General features: G+C 44.5%; 1 protein-coding gene across 2 annotated transcripts in view; it reads right to left on the bottom strand.

The window, feature by feature from the left end:
* Nucleotides 1-24,627, bottom strand: part of SH3RF3 (SH3 domain containing ring finger 3) — a 250,803-nt gene extending 226,176 nt beyond the window's left edge. The window contains exon 1 of one of the 2 annotated variants that reach the window (XM_074535902.1): nt 24,224-24,627. In XM_074535902.1, coding sequence (XP_074392003.1) covers nt 24,224-24,619 — 396 coding nt within the window. In that variant the 5' untranslated portion in view covers nt 24,620-24,627. Of the gene's footprint in view, nt 1-18,456; nt 18,688-24,223 lie in introns of those variants that run through there. The other variant, XM_074535903.1, reaches the window with a different exon arrangement.
* Nucleotides 24,628-27,830: the final 3,203 nt, after the last annotated feature.

Genomic DNA, 27,830 nt, shown 5'->3' with positions numbered 1-27,830 from the left:
TGATTCAGATACAGTTCTGCAAAGGGAGTCAACAAGAAGAGGTAAATTACGCACACTCACTGTACTACATTTTACTGTGAAACAATCGAGTACAAAAATTATTCAGCTCTGATGTAATTTTTTTCTTCCTTCCTTCTTTTTAATGTTTTTCCCCTTGGTTGACACATCTGAGATAAAACATGTGATGCTTTTACCATAAAACTTCAATACACATAATTTTTTAAAACACACATATCCTACAGACTCCTGACAGCGCAGTGTCGCCAGGTGTGAGAGAAACTGGGATCTCTTACAGAGAATGGTGCCTGCAGATAAATAATAATGAAAACCAAAGTGCTGTCAGGTCTGAGGCTGCAGAGTTAGACTTTCTTTTTTCCTTTAAAGCCTGCTTTTCATGAGAGATTTACTTACCAGCATAAATGTTAAACACTCACCACTGCAGAAGCATATAGAAGGATCACACTTTTTTTCTGGCTCCACAAGTCATCCCAACTTCTCTATGAAGCACAGCTTTGGTCACAAAATTAAACATTCTTTATCCCTTGTCAAACTACCTGATACTAACAACAGCAGAGCACCCCATTTACCTGAAAATAACATAAGCCTCCCTCAAATGTATCTGTACAAATGAAATAGACAGACTCCAAGCTGAACTTTCGTGGTAACTCAGAGAATTAATACCTTTTAAAATTATTTTAAATGTATTGTCACTCTATATCCACATATATACTTAAAGCCACTTAAAGCAGGCAGAAGAATGATATTTGGGATAAATGCCCAGCATTCCTTCATGTTTTGCTAATCAGACAACACCTAATATCTTGACTGCTCCATCACCAGATGCCTGGAGCACTGCTGAGATAAAGGACAAATTAGAGTTTCAGCAGCTTGTCCCTATCATCTGTTCCAGACTTTGTTGATGTGGACTACAGGCAATTATTTCCTATTATTAAAAAAAAAAAAAAAGTTTCCTTGTTATTAAAAAAAATAATTCAAGATCTCAAAAGGCCTAGTAAAAACCCCTTATGGTCCATTATCATTCAGGCTTTAATTAAGAGCTGTAACCAATGCCATGCCATGCAGCCAGGCAGGACCCATGATTATTCTTTTCCTGAGACTACTTCTGCAGCCCTTCATGCCAGCAAGACTTAGCTAAAATGAGGCCTGGGGGAGGTGCAGGAGCAAGTGTCTGGTTGAGCAATTTGGCCTCATACAGAACTCCAAGGGCTGCAAATGGGTAGGAAAGCAGCAATTTGCCTAGTGCTGGGGCTTGCTGGGAATCAGCTGCTCTTCCAAGTCATGGGAGGAGGCAGGTCTCAAAATGCCAGCCTGTGACAATTTTAAAATAAGGGTTTTGCAGAGTCCAGAATTCCACAGCTGGAGTGATGGTGCTGGGCAGGGACAGCTCAGCACACCCTGGCACTAAAACCCCTCACAAGTTGGGCTGACATACTCTGTTCCCAAAGTCACTTCACATGGAGCCCCAGCTGGGGGAGATGCTTTCCTGGATATCTGGGTGTATTGTACTGGATTTTTCCATTCCACCCTAGGGATCTAGGAACACTAGCATGGCTCATCCTGCTTCTACTGTTTCCTTTGAGTTCTGATCTTATATTTAATAAAAAAAATCTAATAAAAAATGGTAAGTGACTTGTAGGCTCTGCTGAATCAGGCATCAGGAGACAGGTGGTTTGTGGATCTTTCCAGAATGACTTCTGCATTGCAATTGTGTCCCTCCCATAACAGAAGGCTGAAGGCAATGACCACGTGGTTCCATTCATATATGCAGTGTTGGCAAGCACAGGCCAAAAGTGCTCTACTGCCTTACCCACTTTTAGGAGGGTCATGTGAATTAGTAGGAGGCACCAAAAGTGGTCAGGGTCCTGCTGGGTCATGGTGGGTTACCCCTGAGGAAGGAATGGTCTCTAAGACCATCCAAAGCACCACCTGTACCAAGGTACTTGCTGGTAAAACAACAGCAGCCACTAGAATGAGTAAACACCGTGCATTCTGCAAGTAAATTTCTGAGCATCTGCTTAAAGCAAGGCTTAAGTTTGGGGTCTTTTCCTAAAAATGCCCATTAATTGGCTCAAAATACCATTCAAGAGGGCCAAATGAGGCTTGGTATGACTGCAGCTAAATGTGTCTGTGAGTAAGGGCACCTGCAGTGAACAACTTAACTGAGCAGACAGGGAGGAAGAACTGCAGGCTCACATATAGCTGAGCCAGTGTCAGGGACAGAAAAACACATTAGCAATCTGCAGGGACAGCAGGGGACAGGCCACCACTGGTTTAAGTAAATGCTCCCATGTCTGAACAGCTCGTGTGCAGTGCAGGCTGGTACAGCAGAGAGGTTGTTCCCTGCTTGCATAAGAGATGAGAAACGAAATTCAGTGAAAGGCACTCCCCTTTGAGAGATGGATGACGCTGCAGTTTGGTTCGCCCTTCCTCCCCTTCCATCACAGAGGTGTGACCAGCAGGGTAACAGGCTGGGAAGTGTTAAGTGCGCAGAAATGACTGATGGCTGCCCCTAGGGGGTTACTGCTGGGCCACACTTAAATGAGTTATGTCGTTTAAAACAGCAGCACCTTTAAGTCCCACAATCTGCATCTTGCACATCCAGAACACAGTCCTTCTGTTCATCCTCCTCCACCTGTTGCCAGCTGTAAAAGTTTAGTGCTCCTATTTCTAAAACAATCCTAATGTAAGCACAGGCAGTAAAAAACCCAAGTGCTAAACCCAGTTCTTCTGGTTTTGCATTTGTTTCAGACTGGAATTCACACAACTTGCTAACCATATGGTTTATGGGGCTCACCAGTCCTGCAGGGCTCACAGGACTCATCAAACCTGAAGAGTATACTTGCTTCTGAATTCTGCAATGCTTATGTTGTCCTATAAATCACTGTCTTCACTCCGTGGCTCCTCATCAGGAGCCAGGATTTTTTCACACCTGAAGTGCTCAGGACTTTCAGACACATCTACACCAATCATTATTGTGGGATGGCAAAGAAGGCATGGGTGAAAGAAGATGCATGGGTGAAAGAAGAGCTTTGACTTTTTTTTCCTGTAAACACAGCAATTCAGTTATTTTGCTAGATGGAGAACCTGGTAGGGGAAATCACCTTGTTGATACTTGAGAATAACCTTTATACCTTCCAACCAGAACTGTCACTTTGTATCTCCATTCCTTATGAATATTTCAGGAAGTAGGCCATATATAATTAAAGATGCCTATGACACTTGCAATGCTCATTGTTCCTGCAACAGCTGACAAAGAGCAGTAACCCCAAAACTACATTTTATAGTCCAGCTTTTTGCATAGCTCCTGCAACTCCTCTCTTATGAATTAATCAAGTGGAAGATTTCAGCTGTTTTCTATAACAATTCCTGATAGGAGGATGTAAGTCACCACCTTGCCTTGTGCTAAATAGATGCAGACAGGTACAGCCTGAATAGAGTTCAGTAGCTACTCAGAGGAAATTATCTCTAACCTCAAGTCAGCCCTTTATTTCTGCAGAGGACACATCAGAAACATGTTTAATTGAGAACACACTACTAGAGCTAACCACAGGCAAAACTGTAGCAACAGAGATTAACACAAGCATACTTTTAAAGCCTCTGTTGAACTAGAGCCTTAAGTGAATACCTCACTTGGGAATGGGGAATTATCGTCAGAATACCTGCATCTCTAACAGACCACTGGGAACTCCTTTCAAAATTGGTTCTGAAATACTCTTGTTTTCAACATCCTGTTATCAACTCTACTTGGGAAGCAATGGAATTAATTTAGAGAAATGGTTCAGAAAAACATATGGGTTGCATGTCATGTCTGGGCTCCTTCAAAACCTGTTTCCTTCCTGTATTTTCAGAAAACTCACCAATACCAAAGGGAACAGTAGTCATGAACCCCATATGCTTTGAATATATAATACACCTATATTCTAGTCCTGTTTGGCAAGCCCTTCTGTTTCTTAGAAAAACTAGGCTGTAAGACTTGGTGACCTCTTTGTTTATAATATTCATCCATTCAATACTGCTGACAAAGTGACTGCTTCCTTTGATGGCTTGTGATGAGCCTTGCCAAGTTAAACAAAGGACTCTCTGCTATTAATCTGCTCTTCTGATTCCTCTCTTATGGGGCTGAACCTGTTTATCAATCAACTATAATGGCTGTAAATACTCCAGATTAACTCACAGTAGCACCAAGCCATACATTTTCAGGAAAGGTGACAACTTCCAAAGCCTGAAGGAAAGAAAGACTCTCACATCTGAGTGGCTGAAGTGGCCGCACCTTCCAGCTCTGCTTCCAATTAGTGATAGCACAAATATGAACATTAAAACACACACTCAATCAAGAAACTAGCCAAATGCATCATTTAAATATTGACGAAGAGGGAGCCTAACAATGCAAGAGGTTTACAGTTTTAAGGACTGCTTCCTTCTAAATCCACTACCCTCACTGCCATGACCTGGCACAGTCTCTGTTGCATTCATGTGCTGTTCAGCACCTCTGTTCATGTTCCTTGCCAGCTGGTGGCAGGGGAGATGGGGAGATGGGGACTTGGATTAGGTTCCCTGCAGAGGTCCCTGCCAAACACTGTGACTCTGTGATCTACCAGCAGGGTGCAGGGACACACTCCCCATATTCAGACCCAGACTATTCCACACAGCCTGTGAGGCACATCAGCCCTGTTTCAGTGCTTCTTTACAGTGCCTGTCAAGGGACCCTTTGGGCTGCTTTCATCCTACCAGGTGAGCTTGTTCCTCAATGCACCCAGGAGTGCTGGTCCCCTGGCCCAAATGCCCAGGGCATGTTGCCTCCACCTGGTAAGAACTATTGAATGTGGATAATCCTATCATTTATTCTGAACTAATTTAGAAGGCTTTAGTGCATTAAATATGTTCATAGAAGACAATTTTAGACATTTTATTAATATGCATTGCAGCTTAGCAGAGATATGTGTAGAAGTTACAGCCTGCATATGCCCAAATCAACTTCACTCACTTCAGTAGGAAATGAGACAATCAAAATATGATTCACTAGAAAGAAATGAGCCAGGGCCTTTCCACTGACAAATAGCAGAAAAACAGATTGATCACAAACACCCAAGAGAAAGATGTGCGTGTGTTGTACAGAAGGAGCAAGAGTGCTCCCATAGCTACAGATGAACATTTGTCTCAGCAAACCATTTTCAATCAGTAACATTTGTTATTTTTAAGGTAAAAATAGCAACATTTATTTTGAAATAAAAAAACAAAGGTTCACTGAGGCAGTGAGTTGAAGCGGGACCAAAGTTTCCTTCTTAACAGACTGACCCCTTGGTATCAACCTTCAAAGGAAAATACAACTCCTGAATCAAAACATTTATATTCTTTTTTATTTGCTTTTCTTGTTGTTACAGGAGCTGCTTTGGCAGATGGTGGTTAGCAGATGAGCAGTTCCCAGTGATGTGGTTCTCTGACCTGTATTGCTGATGCACATGATATTTAAGGGCTACTGGTTCAGCAAATAACATCTGGGTGACAAATCCTTTCAGGACAGGTGACAACCCCGTCAAGAGCACCACCAAAGGATACCTGTGACAGCTGCAGCAGCAGAGGCATTTATTCCCTCCTGACTTCTCTGGGAGAATTTCAACAGGAGAGGGCGGTGCAGGCACAAGTGAAAGTCTCCCAGTGAATGATCACAGCCTCTTGATCACGGGTTTCCAGGAGAGAAGCCACCCTTGGTGTCCCCTCTGGGTTCTCTGGAGGGCTGCTCTACTCCATGGCTGGAGCCTCCTCTCGACAAGTACTGATTTGCAGCAGTTGTATTTTTATTAGAACTGCCTTATAAACAATATCTGCTAAGAGGAAAGAAATTGATTTTTTTTTTTTTAGGATTTTTCCTTTTCCATTGAAATTCATAGAAGTTTTCAGAAGAACTTTTAGGAACCTACAAGAAATGGACAGCTTTGACATAAACTCTTCCCTTGCCTTTTTCCCCACCCTACCCCCCTCCGCCCCAGTTTATTCATCAATTCTCCAACACTGGCAACAATCTCCTATACCATGGCCAAATTAAATGTACCCACTGATTAATATTTTCCAAGCTTACTCAACATATCCTATTTTCCTATGGAATATGTGTCTAAGAGCATCAGTTTCCCAGTGTCCAGATGTATAGACAAACATTAGGAGAACTTCCCATATTTTATCTGTTGCAGTAGGCACCAAAAATGAGGATCATATTTAAAATTCTCAGACCGTCCTCAGAAAAACAGAGTTGTTTTTATTTCAAGCCTTTCAGGAGGTCTGGGAAAGAAATAGTTAAAAATAAAATTGTATTAAGGTCAGCAGAGGCAGCATCATGATTTCCATGTTTTCCATATTCTCCAGATATGGAATGATTTCTTCTAACAATACAGAACAAAATACTATTTAGCATGAGAAGTAAATTGAGGCTGTGTTTCATCGTTTTCCTTTGCCAACACAATGGCACTGTCAGCAATATAACCTTGAATGTCTTCATTTTCATACATTAACTCCTTGAGCCCTGTAAATTTAAGCAGCCTTTTTGACTCACAGAGGAGAAAGTGCATTTTAAACTCCTGAAACAATGGAGAACAGAAATTTTAATTAAAGTCCTCCTTGTACACATGCACATATAACACTCCCTTTAGCAATGAAAAACCCTTTTAAAATTAAACTTATCATGCTGAAATAATTAACATAACTCCTGGGAAAAATGCATAATCTTTGCATACCAAATGCCAAAATGTCTAAATTAACTGTGTTTAATAAATATTACATTTCTCTTTGAGTACATACACTCAGTTAATCATGCATTGATAGGCAGAAAATATTTTTAAAGCATTAGGTATTGTAACTTAAGCATTTTAAATTCGACTGGTGTTCTGGTCTTTGCAGGTCCCTGAAGGGCTCAAATCTTCAGTCCTCAGGGTGTAAGCCAGCTGGAATAACTTTGGAAAGAGCAGGATCCCCACATCAGTAGCGCTTTTGCAGGGCTGCCAGTCTGGATGCCATCCTGCTGCTCTGGGGTGAATCCCTGAGCATCCCTGCGTGCAGCACCCAGCAGCTCGGGGGCATGGACTGCTCCTCTCTTCTGGCCAGGGGGCAGCTGTGGTGGGCATCGAGCTGGCTTCATGAGCCCATGCTTCATGGGTCCCACCAAACTGATTGTTTGGTACTTGCTTTGTACCCAGAGCCTGGCACAAGGCTGATTCCTTATTTCAGGGTATCAGCATTTTGGTCTGCAGGGAGTGAATTTATAGGAGGAAATACTGGAAGTGATGGACCCTATCTCTGTATACTTTTGAGGAACTCATTTTCAAGCCTGTTTATAATGCTCACTTAAATTTCAGCCTCTCTCAATATCCAAGGGGGTGCAGCAAAAAATTAACATCGTTATTTGTTTTGCGTGCTTAGCAAGATTTAAATGTGACCTAAAAAAAAAACCCCAACCTTGACTGCAAAATTACACTGGCGTATGACTCTTCTTAGGTGAAGAGCAACAGAATTCAAATGCAAGAGCAACAGAATTTCATTCAGTCTCCTGTACTTATCACCACTCCTCCACCCTGGAATCGATTGCATCCAACCCCAGGTTTACAAAATACATAATCACAGCCAGAGGATGATTCAGTCCAGTTAAGGGATGTGTTGATCCACAACATCTACTCATTCCTGGCCTCTCCTCCCAAAATTCAAGGTGCATTACATCCCAGCTGCAATGATCCTCAGCCACAACTGCAGCCCCTCTGCAAGGTATTTTAAATATAGAGACCAGCCCTGGCCTAGCCAGTCACTTCAACAGACACATGTAATCTTTAGAATCATAACAGGAAAAGCAAGCTATGAGCATTGGAGTACCATTCAGCAGCTAAGTACATAGCAGCTGTATTTAAAAGTAGCCAGTAAAAGCAAATTAATTATTTAGATATATTTATGGGATTTATAGGTCAGCTGAAGCTAAAGCCACTTAATTGAAATCCTGATAACAGATTGAAGCCTGTGCCCGATCCTATACTGTGAAATGCAAAGTCTTTATTAAATAAAGCCATTAAGAAGGATGATAATCCCTGTGGCCTTAAATATGAATAAGGTGCAATGTAAATAATAAAAGGCAAAAATCCAATTTTCATGCAGTGAACTTTCAAATACTCCGCTGTTTCCATTAAATTACCTTTTATTCAACACATTGTAATGGCACTGAGGGCACATCAGGCTTCCTTGTAATACAGTTATTGTTCAGCATAAAAACTGGTTTTTAACTTGAAACAGAAAAGTGAAATATTTTATTTGGCTTCTCTCATATGTCAAATGACATGAAAATTGAGAATAAAAGCTTCACAGATGCAATAAAAGAGAAAATAAAGGAAAACTAAACATATGCAAACAAAAAAAAAACAAAACAGAATGTGAAGAAAAAAGAAAGAAACAGGGTACATAATAGCACTTTTCCAGTTAATTTTACAGCAATTTAATACTAGGAAATAGAACAGGAAAACCATTTCAGCAACTAAAGCAACTAAACTTGACTATAAGCCAAAGAGAGCTGTAGCACACAGAAAAGGAGGTGGAGCTCGTGTGAAATTTCTGCCATGCTCCTTCCAAACATGAGGATGATGACAAGAGCTTGAGTGCATCAAGTGCCACAAGTGCACAGTGCTCAAGTCTGGAGGAGTGTGATCACTCCCTGGTCCTGCTGTGCCGGTAGTGGGTCCCTATGGTCCTGCTTTAACTTCTCATCCACAAGGGAAGCACTGAAATTTACTGTTTGCTGTGGAGTTAAGAAAAACTAATGAAAGACTCCTGTATTTATTGAAGAACTGGAAACTGTAACAAAAGGTCAAGAATTTACTGTTATTGTTCAGAAAAAGAACGCTCATTGCAAAATATAAACAATCCATTAAAGATGAGACTATATTTGTTATGAATGTCAAATGATTTTTCCACTATAACTTTTTTCTGCAATTCAAAGGAATTCCTCCAGCAAAGCTATGATGGAATAAAGATAAGAGAATGACTATTTTTATTCAATTCTATATTCAATTTGGAAGCATTACACCCAAAGAAACCTTTCAGCATAAAAATACAATTTTCCTTGTAGCATCTTCATATTGCATCACAGTGTTTAAAGAATCCACGGTAGATATGTGCACCACTGTAACCTCATAAAACACATACACGTGCATGTTACAACATTTACTTTTCACTGTCTATAGCTGTGTGTCACTGCAATGGGCCCCTAGCTGAGTAATAATTAGCACTGACTCTATGATTCACAGAAGGTTGATCAGTCCCTTTATTATATTATATCATTATTAAGAAACTCATAGCTCTTATACACAGCAATGATACACCTGGACCTAACTGGTCCACCAATCCAAGCACCATCACCACTGGCTAATTAAGAAATCACCCTGTGGTAAACAAATCTCTATAACACATTTTACATGTTCACAATAACAGGTGCAGCAAGTGAAGATAAGAATTGTTTCTCATTCTTTGCTCTGATCTTCTCACAGCCTTTCCCAGAAAGGCCTGGGAAAGTTGTGTGTTGTTCTGTATGGCCGGAGAGCTGCTGCCTCAGCTGTGTCTGCCACATCCTATTTTCTGTGCTCATTCTCTGCTTGTGGAGTCACAAAATCACAGAATGGTTTGAGATGGAAGAGACCCTAAAGATCATCTAGTTCCAACCCCCTTCCAGTGGCAGGGACACCTCCTACTGACCAGATTGCTCCAGGCCCCATCCAACCTGGCCTTGAACACTTCCAGGGATGGGGCATCCACAGTTTCTCAGGAAAACCTGTTCCAGTGCCTCGTCAGCCCTCACAGCAAAGAATTTGTTCCTTATATCTAATCTAAATCTACCCTCTTACACTGAAAATCTCCTACCCCTTGTCCTGTAACTAACTACAGGCCCTGGAGAAAAAAAAATCTCCATACATCTTTCATGTAAGCCCCTTGTAGGTACTGTAGGGCTGTAATAAGGTCCCCTTGGAACATTCACTTCTCCAGGCTGAACAAACCCAAGTCTCTCAGCCTGTCTTGCTAAGAGAAGTGCTCCAGCCTTCCTCTGGACCCCCTCTAACAGGTCCACATCTGTCTTGTATGGGGCACCCCAGAGCTGGAGTACTCAAGGTGGGGTCTACTGAGAGTGAAGAAGGGTAGAATGACCTCCCTCAATCTGCTGGCCACGCTGCTTTGGATTCAGGCCAGGACATATCTGAACATTGTCAGCTCATGCCCAGCTTTCCAGGCACCAGTATCCTGAAATCCTTCTAGGCAGAGGGGTGCCCAGTCCATCTGTAACCCAGTCCGTAGTGACAGAGGTGTTTGCCAGAGGGCCAAACCTTGCACCTGGCCTGGCTGAACTCCATGAGGTTCACGTGGACCCACTCATTGAACCCGCCATGGCTCCTCTGGATGGCACACCTTCTCTCAAGCATACCAATGGCACCACTTGACATGTGTCATCAGCAGTTTGCTGAGGGTGAACTCAATCGCATGTCTATGTTATTAATGAAGATACTGAACAGTACTGGTCCCAGTAAAGAACCTAAGGAACACCACATGGTGTCCACATCTCCATTTGGACATCAGCCATTCATTTGGTCCATCTCTGCTCCAATGCTGCTCACAGGCAAAATGAATAGGGAGGGTCAAAGCTCAGAAACAGCTCTGCTACAGAGGCTGTCTGCTGCCCCACACAGTGGGACAAAGGGGCGATGGCAATGGGGCAGAGACAATGCCAAGGGGAGATGGCAATGGGGACACTGAGATGTTGCTGCCCAGGCAGCAGTAAGCAGCAAGGCGCACCAGCAGCATGGGACATGAGTGGGCCATGGGGGTTTCCTGAGCTGTCACCTCCCATCAAGCCCAAGTGAAAGCATCCTCCCACACCCCAATGGAAGCAAACCCCTCCATGGCCTGAACTCATGGTGACAAGGACACAGCCTCCACATGAGTCTTTTATTCCTGGCAAAATTGTTTCCTTTTGCTTCTTGCATGTGCAAACAAAGACAATACATTAAGTAAGAGGGAAAAAGTAAATCTATTCATGGCATGCAGAGCAGAAAATAGTAACACCTGACAGACCTACAGTGAAGTAATACAGCAACTCCATCTGTGCAAACCATTATCTTGAATAATATTTTCACCAAGTCAATGAAGCAAAGCTATTTGAATGATGTTTCTCAAGCTTTTATTCCTAGGAAGGACACTATTGCCTTCCAGTAACGCTCTCCAAAATGGTTCTACTGAGGTGCTACAATATTGCTACATACTACAGTAGTGATTTCTCACACCTCCCACCAAACAGAGTCAGAGTCCTAAAGAGCAGATCTGTCAAGTAGCAGATTACTCACATTCTTCATTAATTACTGAAAAAAGCCACAAAAACCAGAAGAGTGTATATTTAAACTCACTCAGACAAAGCTACTAAACAGCTAGAATACTGAAGATAACAAGGATCAGAATCTCCTCACACTATTACTTTCTTAGGTCTGCAACTACATGACATCAAAAAATGAAATATTGCTATAGAGGCATCATTTAATGCTCTTTTAAACTCTTCAGAGGAGGGGAAAAACCCACCAAAAAAAAACCCTGAAGTAACCTTTACTGTTTTACCTCAGATTCATTTTGGTCTTGATCTGCTCGCTGCCAATGGCTCTGAGTTTACACACTAATGAGACAACTGCAGGCTGACCACAGTCTGTGCTCAGTGTTTAGCTTCTATTAGCTTCTATTTTTTTCACCAGCACTGACTGATTTGGGGAATCGGCATCATTACCCAAAACTCATGAGATGACTCAATCAAAGAAGCTCATATTCATCAAAAGCATCAGACCAGCTGAGGAACCTCAAATATATCCTATTTCCTGCTATCTCTAAATTCAGCCGTGAGCTCAGACTCTTTTCACCCCAGCCCCTGCGTCAACAAAAAGTCTCTTGAATAATAACTACAGAAAGTATAAAGGAAATACACTTCTCCTACATCCAAGATCCTAAAACAACCACTCCTCTTTCACCACAATTTTCATAATCAGATTAATTAATCCTCAAATGATCAACTTAAATAAGAAAACCCTCTCTGGCAGGGCAGCATTCTAGCATAGAAACTACTCACTACATGAAGGGTATTGCTGAGGGAATCACAGAATCATCAAGGTTAGAAGAGATCTTCAAGACTACCCACCCAGCACCACCCTAATCACTCCTAAACCATATCCCAAGTGACACATTCAGATGCCTCTTGAACACTTCCAGAGATGTTGACTCCATTCACTCTAATGCCTAACCAGTCTTTCAGTAATTTTTTTTTTCTAATATCTAATCTGAACCTCTCCTAGTGCAACTTAAAGTAATTTCCTTTCATCTCGTCACTTGAGAAAGGAAGAATTTACATTCTTATTTTGTATAAAACCAAACTAACAAAAATCCAAAACACATGAACAAGGCTGGAACAAATGGAATACCTCCTGGAATTTTTGAACCTCATTTGATGAAGAACAAAGAACTACAAAGAATTGAAGAACATCAGGCATTGGAAACATCCCCTCTTCTCCTCGGTACTGTGCCCCTTTTATTGTCATCTCTGTGCACCCTGAATTCTCCTCCCATGTTCACTGGCCGGAGACAGCTGTCCCTGCCTCTGTATTCTAAGTAAGTGGTGGCCTGTGTGAAGAGGGGCAGTCAAAGCAGGCTGAGTCTTGGGAGTGTTAATTCAATGACAAAGCACAAGCCTACCAAGTCCTTTCTTGCTGTAGCAATGAGAAAGATGCTCATCAAGCAACAGCTGATCATGTCCCTGGTGCAGCACAGGTTTCTGACCTCAGAGAATGGGGTACAGAGACTTAGAAAGTTCAACATGATCTCCAAATCTCCAATCTACAATGCTGTCAGGGCAAACTCTCCCTAAATACCTCCCTCATATTTTTAACACAAGCTCTACTCCCACAGGAAACTGAACATCCAAAATGCTCCTCTCTCTCTCATTTTCTGCCCAGCCCTGTGCTGCCTTTCAGTATGACTCTACTTGGTACAGTCATTCTATCATTAGCTACCACCAGGCATCCCCCTCTCCCAGGGTCCCTGACCACTAGCACCAGTGACTCCTGAAGCACTTAATCACCCACGTGAAAGGAGCTGAACTTCTGGATCCTCATCACACAGAAAAAAGGTGATGATGCTCATCCTGAAAGCTGGGTTCTGCAATATAGGCTAGAGAGGATGTGCAGTTTGGGAGGTTAAAAATTCAACAGGCAGGAGTGAAGGCACAGGCAGGTGCCCTAGCCCACTGAAAAGTGAGGATTCATGTGGAGAAAGAGAACAGGAGAACCAGAGCCCAGCTCCTGGACAGACTGTTCCTGCACACTCCTGACTGCTGGATGTCTTCAAATGAGATGAAGCACTGCAGAAAGGACACAATGACACAGACCCTTTGCTGGATCTTCTGTTACCTTTACCAACAAAGCACTTTGCTTTTGGTATTCCTATTTTTTGGATCTTTTTAAAGGTGGGTGAAACAGCTGGGAGATGAGATGCATTAAACAGCACAACAAACTCCCCCCAGTCCCCCGGATAATCACAGTGCTTGAGGCACCAAACCTATTTCCTGCTCTCATTTATAGGGGGTAGACACGACTCGTCTCTCTGCTCTACACACTGCACAAGGCAGCAAATTAAATGCTAGATCTTGTTGTTTTGGGATTTTTTCAATTCAACAGGTAAAACCAATTTTAGCAACAGCGATTTCAACAGTATAAAATTCATATGAAATGAACATCACAAGTGAAGAAACTGGAAAGCAAACTGGCTCTTGGAAGAAAGAAAGAAAGAAACTGGCTCTTGAACACCTTGTGGGTCTGAGCACCTCTGTACTTCTTCTAGTGTGCTGCTGACAAGACAAAGGGAGGAAGACACCAACTTTCCCTTTAGCTACTTGCTTCCTGGTTTTAGAAGCCAGGGATGAAGGGGAGACGGCCATTCAACCCTGGCCACTGAGTTCTTGTTTTTAGGAAGCAGAAAATGACCTCTCCCTGGCTGAACAATATTATCATAGATGATGAAACCTCCACAGTCCCTTCTTTAAAATGTGCTGAATTATTTTTAACAGTAGTGACCATCATGGAAGTTTACACTCAGACAGAAGTGAGACTAACTGCACATAAAAGGAAGTCCTGTGTTTATCAAAAGAACAGATAAAACTCTAGGAAAAAATAATTTTCCCTTCTGCAATATAGATCAAAGGTAACATGCTTTCCTTTTATAAAAAAAATTACTAATTTTTAAAAAGGTGTAATTGGTTCAGATTTTACATTGCTGCATGAGTGTGAAATATAAATAGTCAGATGTTTCCCACCAAGATCTAACACCATAATTACCTACACAGCAGAAGAGAATAAGCAAAAAATTTCATCTCATGGTTGTCAACTACTATTTTTACTGTATTTTATGACGTGTGTATATGACTCTATTCTCCCAGGGGGGTTTATGATTTGTTTTAGAAAGAGCATATGCAAAAGAATGAGGCTCTCCACACAAAAGCTCTTGGCTGAAATGCAAGATGCTCTGGACTGAACACAAAGATGTCCTCGCCTGCCTCTTCCACAGCGCTGCACCCTCCCTACACACAGCTGGCTGAGCAGCAGCAGCCCCAGCAAGGATGCATCGTGCCCACTCAACATGCTACAGATCCCACTGCTGTCAGGAGAGTCTGTGCTATTTCTGTGCCTAATCTCGTGACATTTTAGCATGAAATCAGCAGGAGGCTCAGCAATGAGCATCGGAAGAGCCCATCACGACTTGTCCCAGCACCCTCGAGGAAGAGGCGCCTTGCAGCTCACCAGGACCCATTCCTCCTCCTCCTCCTCTCCAGCCAACCCTTGCTGGACATCCCTTCTCCCTCTCACAACAAGCACAGGCCTGTGTTTTTGGGGTGCAGGAGGAGGCTGTGTGGGTGTGCTCCTATGATCCCCTGAGGACACGTGTCCCCACGGACACACATCCAGAGATGTGGCTGGACCAGGCACTGCGCTGTGACACAACACACACGTGTGTCTGACAATAACGCACAATTTACTAGATGTGGACATGAGAATGCATGGAACAGGCCCACCTGACAAGAAAATATACATTCAGGGAGATAGATATACAGATAGATATATCTATACATAGTATACATACTTATATTTGAGTGTACCATGTTTACAGACAACTAAATGTAAGTTGAAGTCAATCAAAACACAATCAAAACAAAATCTTCCTTCTACTTCCTTCGATTTCACTGCATTAAAATAATTACAAATTCATAAATTACTGCAGTCATTGGAAACGAAAACATATTGATTTGCTTATAAGAATGACAATATTGTAAACCTGGTACAAGCAGAAATAAAAGCATTTCAAAACACATATGAAGGCAGCCAGTAAAGAGGCAGCCTACTAAAAGCTGTTAAAGCTGTTTCAAAATTAATTTAGAAATTAATAAGTAAATTCATAAAATTATGTCTTTTTATAGTAAGTCACAGAGGATTTTTTTATTGGAATTGGCCTGAAAGTAATCCACAAATAAACATGTTCAGTAATATTTACTGAAATGATCATTTAGGAAAGTAAATATGACAGTGCCTGTGTTTGGCTGACTTCTTGGCTGTTGCAGGGAAGGCAATCAGGAGGCAGCACATCAAACACAGCCGTGTCCCCTTTGTTTGGTTAGGGCTGTAATATCTTAACCCAAAGGTCCATCCACTACTGCACAGTCAACATTTTAGATCTCTCTTTCCCTATACTCTTCTGGCACCTAAACCCACTTCAATGATACATCAACTGCAGCAATTAATGAACCTTTGTCCAGAAGGGGAAAGACTGTAACAGCTTAATGAGACAGTAATACATATTAAAATCAATATTATTCAGATTATGTATCTATTCTAGTCCTCCCTCTGAAAATAACTGAGACTGTAGGAGAAATGATCATTAGCATTTTGATAACAATCTTGCCAGCCTTCTGTTAAAATACTTTCTCTTCAGAGTAAAACTGGGATTTGTTATCTTATACAAGCAGACCACTCTAAAATTAGCAATGGCAAATTCATATTGGTTTGCATCAGATTTTTAAAAAAACTTGGAAAAAAATTAATGCTAACTTGCCTGAATAATCAGACTCTTGTGCTTGTTGCTGTAGCAGTGGAAAGACACTCTAAGCATTGAGTAAGAAGCAATCTCTTCTCATAAATACCATTTTTGTGCACAGAAAGGCACTCCTTAACCATATACAGCATTAGTTTCACTTGTCTGATAAATCATATTCGTGTTGACAGCCAACATGAGGGACAAATTCCTCCCTACCACAAATCCTTTAGGTATCTTTAAAAAGAGGCTGAATGCTGCAAAGCAGGAAAGGGTTTTGCACCTTTGTCCCACTGCCACTGCAAGTGGACAGAAATTCCTCAGCATTCCTGATTCAAATTATATTATGCAAACACCACGGTAAAAGAAAACAGCTCCATCTCTCCCTTTCTTTAATTAGCGAATCCCACAGCCTTCCTTCTCCTCCTGGCACCCAGCGCTGTGAACCAGACAGCTAAGCCCTCCTGTTTCCAAAATGGGCCAAGATGGTGACCTGCTGCAGAAACAGCTTTCAATTGTTCATGAGGATCTGTGTCCCTCAGAAACCCCTGCCCTCGGTCAACCACATGCAAACAGACCAGCCGCACCAAAAATCCCAACCACTCCGACAGGACACGAAGCCAAACTCCAGCAGGGGCCAACCCATGCTCTGAGAGTGCCAGAAACCAATTGTAAAACACAGCCAAGCAAGTTTTTCACTATTTAACCCCTCAATAGCCAGCCTGCAGATGTGAAAGACTGAGCCCAGGGCCAAGTGAGGAGTCCTTCCACTGACACCTGAAGAGCTCCATCAGCTCCTTGGGGCAGATATTCAGCTGCCCATCACCTGAGTTCACAGGTCACCCCAGCTGATAGCTATCAGTGAGCAGCAAGTTCTGGGGAACCAATGGAACTTATGCTCAAAAGGCTGGTCAGAGAGTGCTCTTGATTCCAGATGTTTTACATTTTTCCTCTCTGCTTTTGAAAACAAAATGTCTTTTTAATACCAAAAGTAATACTCTCTCCTTCTGTTCTTCCCCTAAGAGCCATCTCATGTACATGCATCATTAAATTAATGTTTGTTCTGTCTAACGGAACAAAACCATTCAAATTACATACAAAGACAATTAGATTAAATTATTAGGCACACGCTCTGGGTTTTTCTTTTTAAAGCTATTCAAACAATTTTAAAGGTTTTTCAGCAATCCTCTAGCAACATAAGCAAAGCTTCCCACAAAGAGGAGGTAATAAGTTTAACATTATTGCTGAGAAGACGGTAATGGAGCCAAGTGAGCAAAACCAGCACATCAGCAACTCCCCCACCAACCCATACAGTCAGGAAAAGGCATGGCTCAAGCTGTCAGAAGAATCCAAACTAGCAAAAGAAAGAGGATAGGGGGATGGCATATGGGGAGAACCTGTTCACAGGCCCATCTGCATCATGCACTAGAAAAAAATTTTTCTCTTTTTATTTTTTTTGGTGCATAACAGTCAGACCAGTAACTTTGCAGCCAAAGTACCAGGCTCCTCCAAGCAAGAGGATTCTGCCATTAGGAGCAGTTTGTTTTGGTGCAAGACTAGGGATAAACAGGTAGCTTTCAGCTGGCACTGTATTTCCCTGTGACTCCCTCCCCAGCTGCAGAAGCACAGCTGCTGTGGGAGCTGGGCAATGCCAAGGTCATGCAACCTTCTCAAATCCTGTAGTTCGTCTTTGTCCAGGCACTCATGTCCTGTTAGAGCTAATCTTGGGTTCTTCCCATGACAGCTCATGGCAGATTGGGAAAAACTGCTGTAAAATATCAGATTTTAACAGGACTGCATTGAACATGTTTGCAAAATTTTAGCTTGATATGAGATGAGTGAATGCAGTAAAGCAGAAACCGTGTTAATCCCCAGCAGTTTTTGTCTGTAGAAGTCACAAAGTCCCTGAACATAGAATAAATCCAGTGCTCTATAGGTCATCAATTACAATGTTGCAAAGCTTAAAGACATTAATCAGAGTGAAATATTAGTTATAATGCCTCCTGAAGCTTAAGAAAAGGCTTCTAAGAAAGAATGATCTACAGCTTTGAAAACAAACCACCTCACAGCTGAAGCTATTTCAGGTGGGTCACTAAATTGCAAGAGTAAACTATGGTTTTATTCTGAAATTTGAGCACTGTTTCTTAAGAGAAACAACATGAAATACTGAACAGAATAGTGAAATTAGAGGGGACAGTATAAAGATAACAGTGCAAAATTCAAGAACTACCCAGCCTTGTCAAGATAAAATTGTAATAGGATTACTAAGCCAAAATTATGACAGCCGAACAAAATAACTACAGTATAAGAAAATACCTTCTCAGAGAAAGAAATCCTCCGTGGCATAAATAAAAAATTGTTGTAGCACTCTGTGTAGCAGCTTATTGATCGTATGGACACAGCTTCATCTAGAAAGAGCATGCGTAGCCTCCCCCTGACCTGCAAGCGCAGGCACCCAGCATTACCAGCCACAGCCTGCAGCCTGTCCGACCTGTTGGGCACCGAGCCAGAGCCAGGAGTCTGCCTGAACATGAACTGATAAGATTAGAAACAAGGAATACAGTGTACTATTACAGTCCATGTGCAGCACACATCGCTGCATCCCTGCGCCGGCGCTCCCCGCAAACCCAGCACAGCATCTCTGCCAAACCCCACACAACAGCAGAAAATAACCATTGCAGCTTCAGCACATACAGCCAGCACTTTTCAATTTTCCCAAAACCCAGCTTCTCTTGTAATAATTCTGTGTTCACAGGGCAGCTTCCTTTGGAAGACTGAGAAGCACACGAGGGTGGGCTACTGCTACTGGGGCAGGTTTCCAGCTGGGAAATGTGAAGCCCAGAAAGGTCATGCAGCTCGCTAGACATCAATGACCATGTTCTGCATGTGCCCTGAAACCACAGCAGGGCTTTCGGGCAGCTGGGCAAAAATTGCCAGGGTTGAAATGTGCACTTTAGGGCTGAGTTGAGCAAGCCTATCCATCTGTCTTTGATGCATAGGAACCCTGTCATATGCTAACATTACCAGCACTCATCATGAATCATTCAGAAGGATGATGTGCAAGGATTAAACTTAGCACAAACATTTGACATCAAGAGGAGTCCTACAGAGGCATGTCACACTGACACAAACTAATAGGGAGGGTTTAGGGCTAATGACACAAAGCCCTCTCCACTGTCCCTAAACTTTTTTAGGTGCAACTGAGCCACTGCTGGCCACCCCAGCTCAGAAGAAAAAGTCCACTGTCAGCACTGGCCCCCTTTGGTCACATCAGGTCCATGACACATTTTTCTAGCTTGCAAGTAAAATAACATCATCACACAAAAAAAATCACGAGTAAAAATACTCTGTTTCTGGAAAACGTAATGGACATAAAGGTGACACCTGCAAATGGCACATTTTCTGGAAAGTCTAAGTGCTCAGTGAATGATGAATTTCTCTGACACAGACCCTCAGCAATCCCCTCTCCTTTGCTCACTCATTTCTGTGGAGACAGCTTCAGCTGCTGGGGTTTTAAATACTTCTGGCTATATTCTTCACAATACCCTTTAGTATGGTAGTTAATCTCCTGTGTCAAAACACATTTTTAGCCATCTGCCAGACAAAAAGGAAATCCTCAAGATCAGAGCCTTTGACACATGGAACATCACTCCTTTCTGGATGGCTTTATGACAAAGTTCAAGTGCTGATCAGTGAAACTACAGCATCAGAAGCAAATAAATCAAAGAGAATGAACAAAAGTAAGGTAAGTCCCTGGGTTTATGTACATGGCACACTGCTGAACAGCACTCTAGTCTGTGCAAGCCTGACCATTAAAAAGGCAAGCTGAAGACTACCCTCTCCCCAAGAAAGAGTGTGTTCCCTTCACAGTCCTCTCCTGCTGTAATACATATAAATGCATATAAATGCCAGATTACATCTGCTTCCTCTTGTGTAACCCAGGGTGGGATCTTCACCTGAAAGACAATGTAACCAAAAAGGAAGAAACAGGGGAGCAGAGAAATACCGTGAGGTCTACTCCTTTAATCCACAGTGCCCAGCCTAGGATGAGGCAGAACTCTTAAATGACAGAATGCCTCTTCTGGAGAATTTCTACAGAGTAGCTGAAAAGCTTATTTAGCAAATTAGCGCTGTTCCCTCTGCTTGCAAAAGCCGCGTGAAGCCAAGGGCTAGCAAATGGCAGCCTTCCTCCTGAAACAGAGAAATAGCTCTGCAAAGCTGATACACGAGATGCATCCCGTGCAACACAGGAGTGCAGCCCATCCGTCACTTTGCTCAGGCACGCTGCTGACACATCATTTTCCTTATGTGCACATCTCACTCTTCACCAGCACCTACAACCCATCTGGTAACACACCACATCCCTATCCATCACTTCGGCCATGTTCTCTCTTCTGGGAAAAAGACATGTTTTGTTTTACTAGCTTGTTTCTTTTTCATGCAAATGTTGTTCTCAGTTTGTATTATGACCAAACAAGCAATAAGCCTTGCACCTGGAGTGAAAGACGCCTGGTTTGGGAGGAAATTACTAAAGACTTCATGCACTTAGCTGGCTATTAGACCTTAAGAACTAACCCCCCCCCCAAAAAAAAACCAAATTGGTGATAAACTGCATTAATTGTTAAAAAAATACAACCCCAAACTCCACACTCAGTAAAGAAGGCAGATTTACCATAATGCCTCAACAATCTAAGGGAGCCATTTACTTTGACAGAACCTGAATTCCCCAAGCAATTCAGCAGTGGTAATGGAAACAGAGGAGCCAATAAATTATAACCTTGTGAGTAATGTGCCTACCATTATAAACCACTCTTAGCCTCCTGTCTATTCCCAGAGCGGGGTGGGGGGGCACACAGTTGTTGGATTTCCTTTCCTTCATTCTTCCAGTGTGCTCTTTCAGCAGCTGGACCCTTTTATAATGTCTAACACCATTCTCTGCATTTAAACAGCTTTAATGTGAGTATCTCAAAATATGCAATATCATTTAGAACAAGACTGTTGGTTTTTTACAGGCTGAAACAGAGGCACTGGGTGACACCACTATATATTGATAGGATCCCAAATATTGTTCCATTATATATTAGTAGGTACACAGCACTCCCACATCTCTCATAGTGAAGATATGTACCATCTATCTCCAAACACCTACAGTATTTCAGGAGTGTTTCTGAAGAATGGTCTTGGACAACTTTAGAAACAGCGCCAGTGCCAGTTCACCCCCAGCTCAGCCCCTCTTACTCTGGCTTTCAGAAGTCTGTACAGACCAAGTCTGCGACAAACTATGGGAAAAGAAAGGCCAGAAACCTGATAAAAAAAAATACAAACCACACAGAGTTTTGCCCAAGAGACAAACAACATGTGTTGATTTCAGAAAATAGCATCTATGCAAAGAAGATTTCTCCAAAGTATAAGGTGCAGAAGCAATACACAGGCATGATAGCAACAGAGAGGCTGACCCTGCTCTGTCTTCTAAGGTTAATTAAACTCCCACAGAAACAGATCCCTGGTGTGATTCTAACACACTGGTCCAAGGATCTGGGAAAGATTGAAGTGTGATAGAAGTGACCTTGGCTCTCTGCCATTACACTTCACAATCAGCGTTTTCCTTCCTAACCAAAAAGTCCGTAATGGTATGTCCTATTTCATATACTGCATTATCTAAAATGAAAGGTAATAATTAGCAAAGTAGTGCAATTTGCATTTCAGCCCTAGGCAGCAAATCTACAGCAATTTCTGAAAAATATATATATCACAAAGAATCACTTCTGCTTTCTTCAAGGCAGCTGAGCTGTCAAAGACCAACGCAAGAGAGAAAGGGATGTAATTCTTCTCTTCCGTATCAGCCTCAAAAAGCTTGATTCCAGCCTGGATTGTACCATCTATTGTTTAGTACGGAGAGAGGTTCTGCACTCTTGTCTCCAGGACTGCTCAGCAATCAGCTGTATCAGCAGCTCCAAGGAGGATTATTCTCCCCTGCTGCTTTTTTTAAAAGCAGATTAGTTCAGACTTTCTTTCACTGTAATGAACCTTGTAAGGATCAAGCACATTGCATTGATTTCCAGGATAAAACTGTGCCATCAGTCAAAAGGCCAAGCAAACACTTCCACAGACCCACTCTGTCCCAGCAGACCCACTGCCCCAGAATTACCCATTAACCCCAGCAAGGGGAAAAGAACACAGTTGTTAACCAAAATGTGATTCTCAAGTCGAGTCATTTTGCTTTCTGTCAAATTCAGATGGGTAACAAGCCTCACAGAAATGGACAACAGAACTGCCAACGCTCACCAAAGTGCTATGCAATCAAAGACAGAAAATTACAACATGCAATGTGTTTTTATTTACTACATGATATCTGCAATAATGGCTAGGGAAGCAACTTTTTAAAAGACTGACAATTTATGGTAAAATAACAAAAAACTCAATTTCCCTAAAAATTTGCAAATCGCTTTCCCCATCAAGCATTTTATTACATGTGCACCCCACTGTAATATGCAAGCTTGACTGGGACTTAAAGATTTGATAACCAGAGATTGTCTTGTGGAATGGTCACAAAAGCCAAGTGAGGGCACAAGACCCTGCCCCTCCAACACAAACACTGCAGGTGTACTCAGCAGACCCTGCCTCCCACAAGAGACACCTGCCTGGACTTCAAACCCCACCATGGGATATTTTACTTTACCTAATGAATGCAAACTTCCCTTTCTATAACGCTGAAACTAAGAAGACAGGAGTTGTCTGCTGTGACAAAGCTACAGCACTAAGCTTAGCTGAAAAACAAGGAAAAAATGCAGAAGGCAGAATTCCATTGCCTTTCTTCTTTAAATTGGACAAGTCATTATTAGGTACCTGAAGCTCATTGAAGACTATGGCTCAATAATAAAGGATCTACCCTTCCAGAAATACTGCCTAGCATATTTCAATTCCAACTCCAGGTCAGAATTTTACAGAACAATGTGTGGCATTTGCCATCATTTCCTGTAGGGAAAACTTTGAAACAGCAATACAGGTCTATTCCTTTTTTTCAGGAAAAAAAAGTAGAAAAATAATTAATTGAAACATTTACTATAGCAATACAACTTCACAAGGAATCTCTACACTGACCTTTTAAAATCAAAAGCCTGTACACCAAACTACACCTCAAGTGGATTTCGTAAAAGATCAAAGACAATTAAACATATCCAGTATATATGACATTAAAAGTGAGATTAAGTTCACAGTTTTAAGACTGTCTCCATTCCTAAGTCTTCTGAAGAGGTCCAATTGTAAATTTTATCCTATCGCATTAAAGACCAATAGAGAACAGTGAAAGGAACTGTTCTTGTCCTCTCCGAGCCAATGAAACCCTTGTCATGGACTTTAAAGGGCGCAAGATGGGCCACTCGATTGAAGAGTTCAATAAATAAATGCACACGCTGCAGTACTCGCCTTCGATAAATCACACACCTTATACATAAAAATGAAATTACGCTCCCTTGAGAGGGGAAGCTTCAGCTTCAAACCCCGCTCCGTTCCGCCTGTCAGGAGGGCTCTGTGGGCTTGTAACAGCACCGGCAGCGCCCGGAGAGCGGAGGGGACAATTCCGGGCTTGGAGGCACACCCTGGGCTCGGACCAGCCGAGCGGTGCCGGAGCCTTCGCCCCGCAGGCAGTGAGTGCGAGGGTGGGAGCCGCTCCTGCCCGCACCTGACAGGCACCGGCGCAGCCCGGCACGCCGGACAAAAGGGCTTTCGAGGCACTCTGTGGTTCAGAACTCCGCGTCCGGCTTTCCTACACCGGGGGCGGCCCCGGGGCCCGCCGGTGCAGCAGCTGCCCCACGGCCGATGTAAACCCACCCAAAGGGGGTGTCCCGGGGCGGTCCCGACCGCTCCCGCCGCCCGCGGCCGCCCAGAATACTTAGAGGACATCCCCGTCCGAGCATCCCATCGTTAGATCGGGGGAGCTCCCACAACAGCGGCCACAAGCGCGAGGCGGGCGCACGCCGGTGCCCGCGGGCACACACCCTCCGCCGCCCGCGGGACGTCCCGCCGCCGAACCGGGGCCGCCCGGCCGCGCTCCCGGCCCGCCCGCCCCCGGCCCGGCACCCACCTTTCCCAGCAGGGCGCTGCGGCTGGCGGCCGCCAGTTCCCGCAGGCTGGCAGCGGCCGAGGCGGCGGCGGCGGCGACGGCGCTGGGGGCGGCGGCGGGCTGGGGGTACGTGGGGGCCGAGGAGCTGGGGCTGCCGCTGGCGCCCCCGGCGGCGCGGGGCCGCTGCCGGATGCCGTCCAGGAGACGGACCAGGAGGATGTTGGCGGGCAGCTCGTCCACGCCGCAGCCCACCAGGATGCGGCACTCGGGGCAGCGCAGCTCGTGGCGGGAGCTGACGATGCTCTCCAGACAACGGCGGCAGAAGGTGTGCTGGCACGGCAGCACCTTGGCCGTGGTGTCCAGACGCTCCAGGCACACGGAGCACTCCAGAAGATCCAGCAGCGACGACTCATCCATCGCCGCCGCCGGCTCCCGCTCCGCCGGCGTTCCGCCGCCGCTCCGCCGCCCCCTCGCCTCCGCCTCCGCCCCCGCCCCGCCGCCGCCGCCTCCGCCTCCCCTCCGCGGGGCAGCGCAGGGCCCCGACGCCCCTAGGGCCGCCGCGGCCGGCGGCGGCGAGGGAGGGGCGGCGGCGGGGCGGCGGGGGCCATCGGGGCGGCGGAGCTGCCCCTGGCGGCGGGCGGCGGCGACCTCGGGGGCTGCCCGGGCGGCGCTGCCCAGCGCCGTGCGGCGCGGCGGCGATGCCAGCGGCGGGGAGCGCAGCGCTTCGGGAGGAGGGCACCTGTCCGCCCGCGCCTGTTCCCGCCGCCCGGCGCGGCTCGGCAGCTACGGCGGGGCTCGGCGAGGCGCCCGCCGCGCCTCCGCGCGGGGCGGGGAGCGGCGGGGAGTCCCGGGGGGGCGCCCGCAGCACGGCGGCCGCCCCGCAGGCGGTCCCCGCCCGCCTCGCCGCCGCTCCGTGGCTCCCTGTAACCCGACCCAGCAGGGCTCGCCGCCCGCTTGCCGCCGCTACTCCCTCCTCCTCCCGGCGGAGGCTCCCGGACTGGCGGGGACAGGCGGATGAGACCCTTCGGGGAAGCCAGAGGCACCCAGGCGGGGGCGGAGGGGAGCCCTGCGGGCCCGGCGCCCCGCGGAGAGCGGTCCCGGTGGCGGCCGGGCGGGCAGGGCCGGCGGGCACGGCAGCCCCGCGGGGAGCCGCGCTCGGCCCGCGGGCCCCGCCATCCCTGGCGGCGCGGCGCCCCCTGGCGGGCGCGGTGGAGGCGGCGCGGGGCCGCAGCCCGTCACCCCCGGTGCCCCCGGGCGTCCCCAAATAATTGTAATTTAATTGTTATAGTATCGTAGCCAACCCTCAGGGGGCCGAAGGGGTGAAAATAAGAGCGGGGGTCGCGCCTTCTCTTCCTGCCGGCTGTCCTGTGCTCCAGCCAGATGCCCGCCCGGCTGCCGTCCAGTCTGTCGCGGTACCCAGGCTGCAGCAGGATGTGCCCGGGTCCTGTGTGAGCTGGTGGCCAGTCCCTGCGGTAAGGGGAGAGACGTGTCATTTTGGAGTTACGCATCTGTGGTGTTTATTAACCACAGGAAGTTTCAGAATATGACATACAGCCACTTGCATGTGTGGACTATGCACAGAGCTTCTCCTAAGGAAAGCTGCTAAAGAAGTCCAATTCTTCATATGAATATTTCATTTGACAAGTCCCTTTTTGTCTAACTTTCGACTATTAATACGATTTAGGGTCCTGCTTAACCCAGAAACTACAACTGAAATATGCTGTAGTCTTGCCAAAAAGATTTCAGCTGTGGTCCAACCCCTAACCCAGTCTTTTCTTCTATACCCGTGCTGCAACAGAGCACTTTTGGAATTGAGGATTGCAATCCAAGTGCTTGCAGAAGCCCTCCTATCCATCTCTTAAGTGACACTTTTAAAATTGCGTTTTTGTGAGGGTCGTGTCATGACAGCTGCACAAAATCTTTCCATCAGCTTCATGACTATGCAGTTAACTTCCAATGCACACAGAAAGTTGAACCTGTTTGATAAGGGTAATCTAGACACTGTACAATAAAATTTACTTAATTTCCGTGTGTGAAAAGCCACGAATCTCTTGCTACTCTTTTGTTACTCTAGAAGGAATATGTGTAAATAGAAACTCCCAATGAAGAAAGAGCTCAGCCCATTATTTGTTGGTGAGTAATATCTATGCCCTTGCAGATAGCAATACCAAGCACAACAGTTTTAAACTATAAATAATACTGATTCCTGGAGAAATGTGGAACACAGGATCAAGGACTTTGACTTTCTCTGGAGTAAAACTGTTAATTTAAGAAAAAGAAGTAGTGAAGAACCTTTAATGATAAAAAGCATTGTTTCAGCAAAGAGAGAGAAATACTGGAAAGTCTGCAATGAAATGCGTAATTGTTTCAGCACCTTATATTGCTTCCTTCAGAGGTGAAAACTTAAATATCACTGTAAAAACATAAAAGCCTAAAGTGCTATGTTACACACCAGAATATCTCCAGTGATTAGAGGGGCATTTTTCATCCCTCCTTCCTTCTGGTTGCTCCAGAATTTACAGCCAAACTACCCTGCCACCAGAGCTGCTCAGTTACAGCCCCAGAGCAGGCAAAGCACTCTGGAGAGCCAGCACCCAAAGGTGCCTTGATACTGTGATGGCTTAAAATAGGTGCAGATGAGCAAAACATTTATTATTTGATAGAAGAAATTGCCGATGCACTTAAAGTGAGAATTTGTTGTAATCCACCTGGAAAGTGCCCTCTTAAACAGGAGCTGGTGCCATCAGAGAAGCAAAGCTACATCAGGTCCCTGCAGGGAGAGGAGGTCAGGGAGCTCTCCAACCACCCCAGAGGACTGCAGGTGAGGGAAGGAATTGCTGAGAGATGCTAAGGAGGATGGAGGAAGTGGAGAATCAGAGAAGGAGAGAGAAAAGTGGACATGAGATGAACCAGAAGTAAGGAAAAAGAAAGGGGGGCAAACATTAGGAGACTGATGGGTTTATACAGAAATGGCACAAATGACTAGAGACAATAAAAGCACATTTATGAAAGGAGGACAAGAGTTGCAAGTTGGACTCCAACTAGAAAAAACACCTCCTATTTCTTTGATGTCAGGAGAAGCATTTTCAGACTTACAAGTTTAGTGTGTGTTTGTGTGCCTCTCTGTACCTGGGACTTAATGGAAGTCAGGCCAGGCTGGGCCTAAAGGAAATGAAAGAAAAAAATATCACCACACATACGTTTTTTCTTCTTGCCAAAGAGACCATGGGAAAATTTGCTTTAGATATTAGGAAATTAAATACTCAGAGTATTAAGTTTAGAAATAGAAAAAAGATTAAACTCTCAGAAGCCTGAGATAAAACACATGGAAAAAAAGGAAAAAGATAAAGATGTAACAGGTTTACTTTAAACAAATGTGGATTTTATTCATTTCCCTGTCTCAGCTGCCAAAACATCTAGCTACAGATTATAAGTGTGAAGTGATTATTTGTGAACTAATTAAGTAATGTGATTAACATGGTTCTCAAGCAGAGGTGCTGCTTTACACACAGGGATGTAGCTGCACACTTGGCCACACATTCCTTGGTGAATGTGTTTGACAAGACAGCTGATAAGCAACTGGTGTTTCAGGCTGTGGAAGTGGCTTCACTCCCTTGGTGGGTGTAAA

This window comes from Zonotrichia albicollis, chromosome 2 (genome assembly GCF_047830755.1).
Source record: "Zonotrichia albicollis isolate bZonAlb1 chromosome 2, bZonAlb1.hap1, whole genome shotgun sequence".
Lineage (NCBI taxonomy): Eukaryota > Metazoa > Chordata > Aves > Passeriformes > Passerellidae > Zonotrichia > Zonotrichia albicollis.
This window is presented reverse-complemented; position numbering and strand designations above follow the sequence as displayed.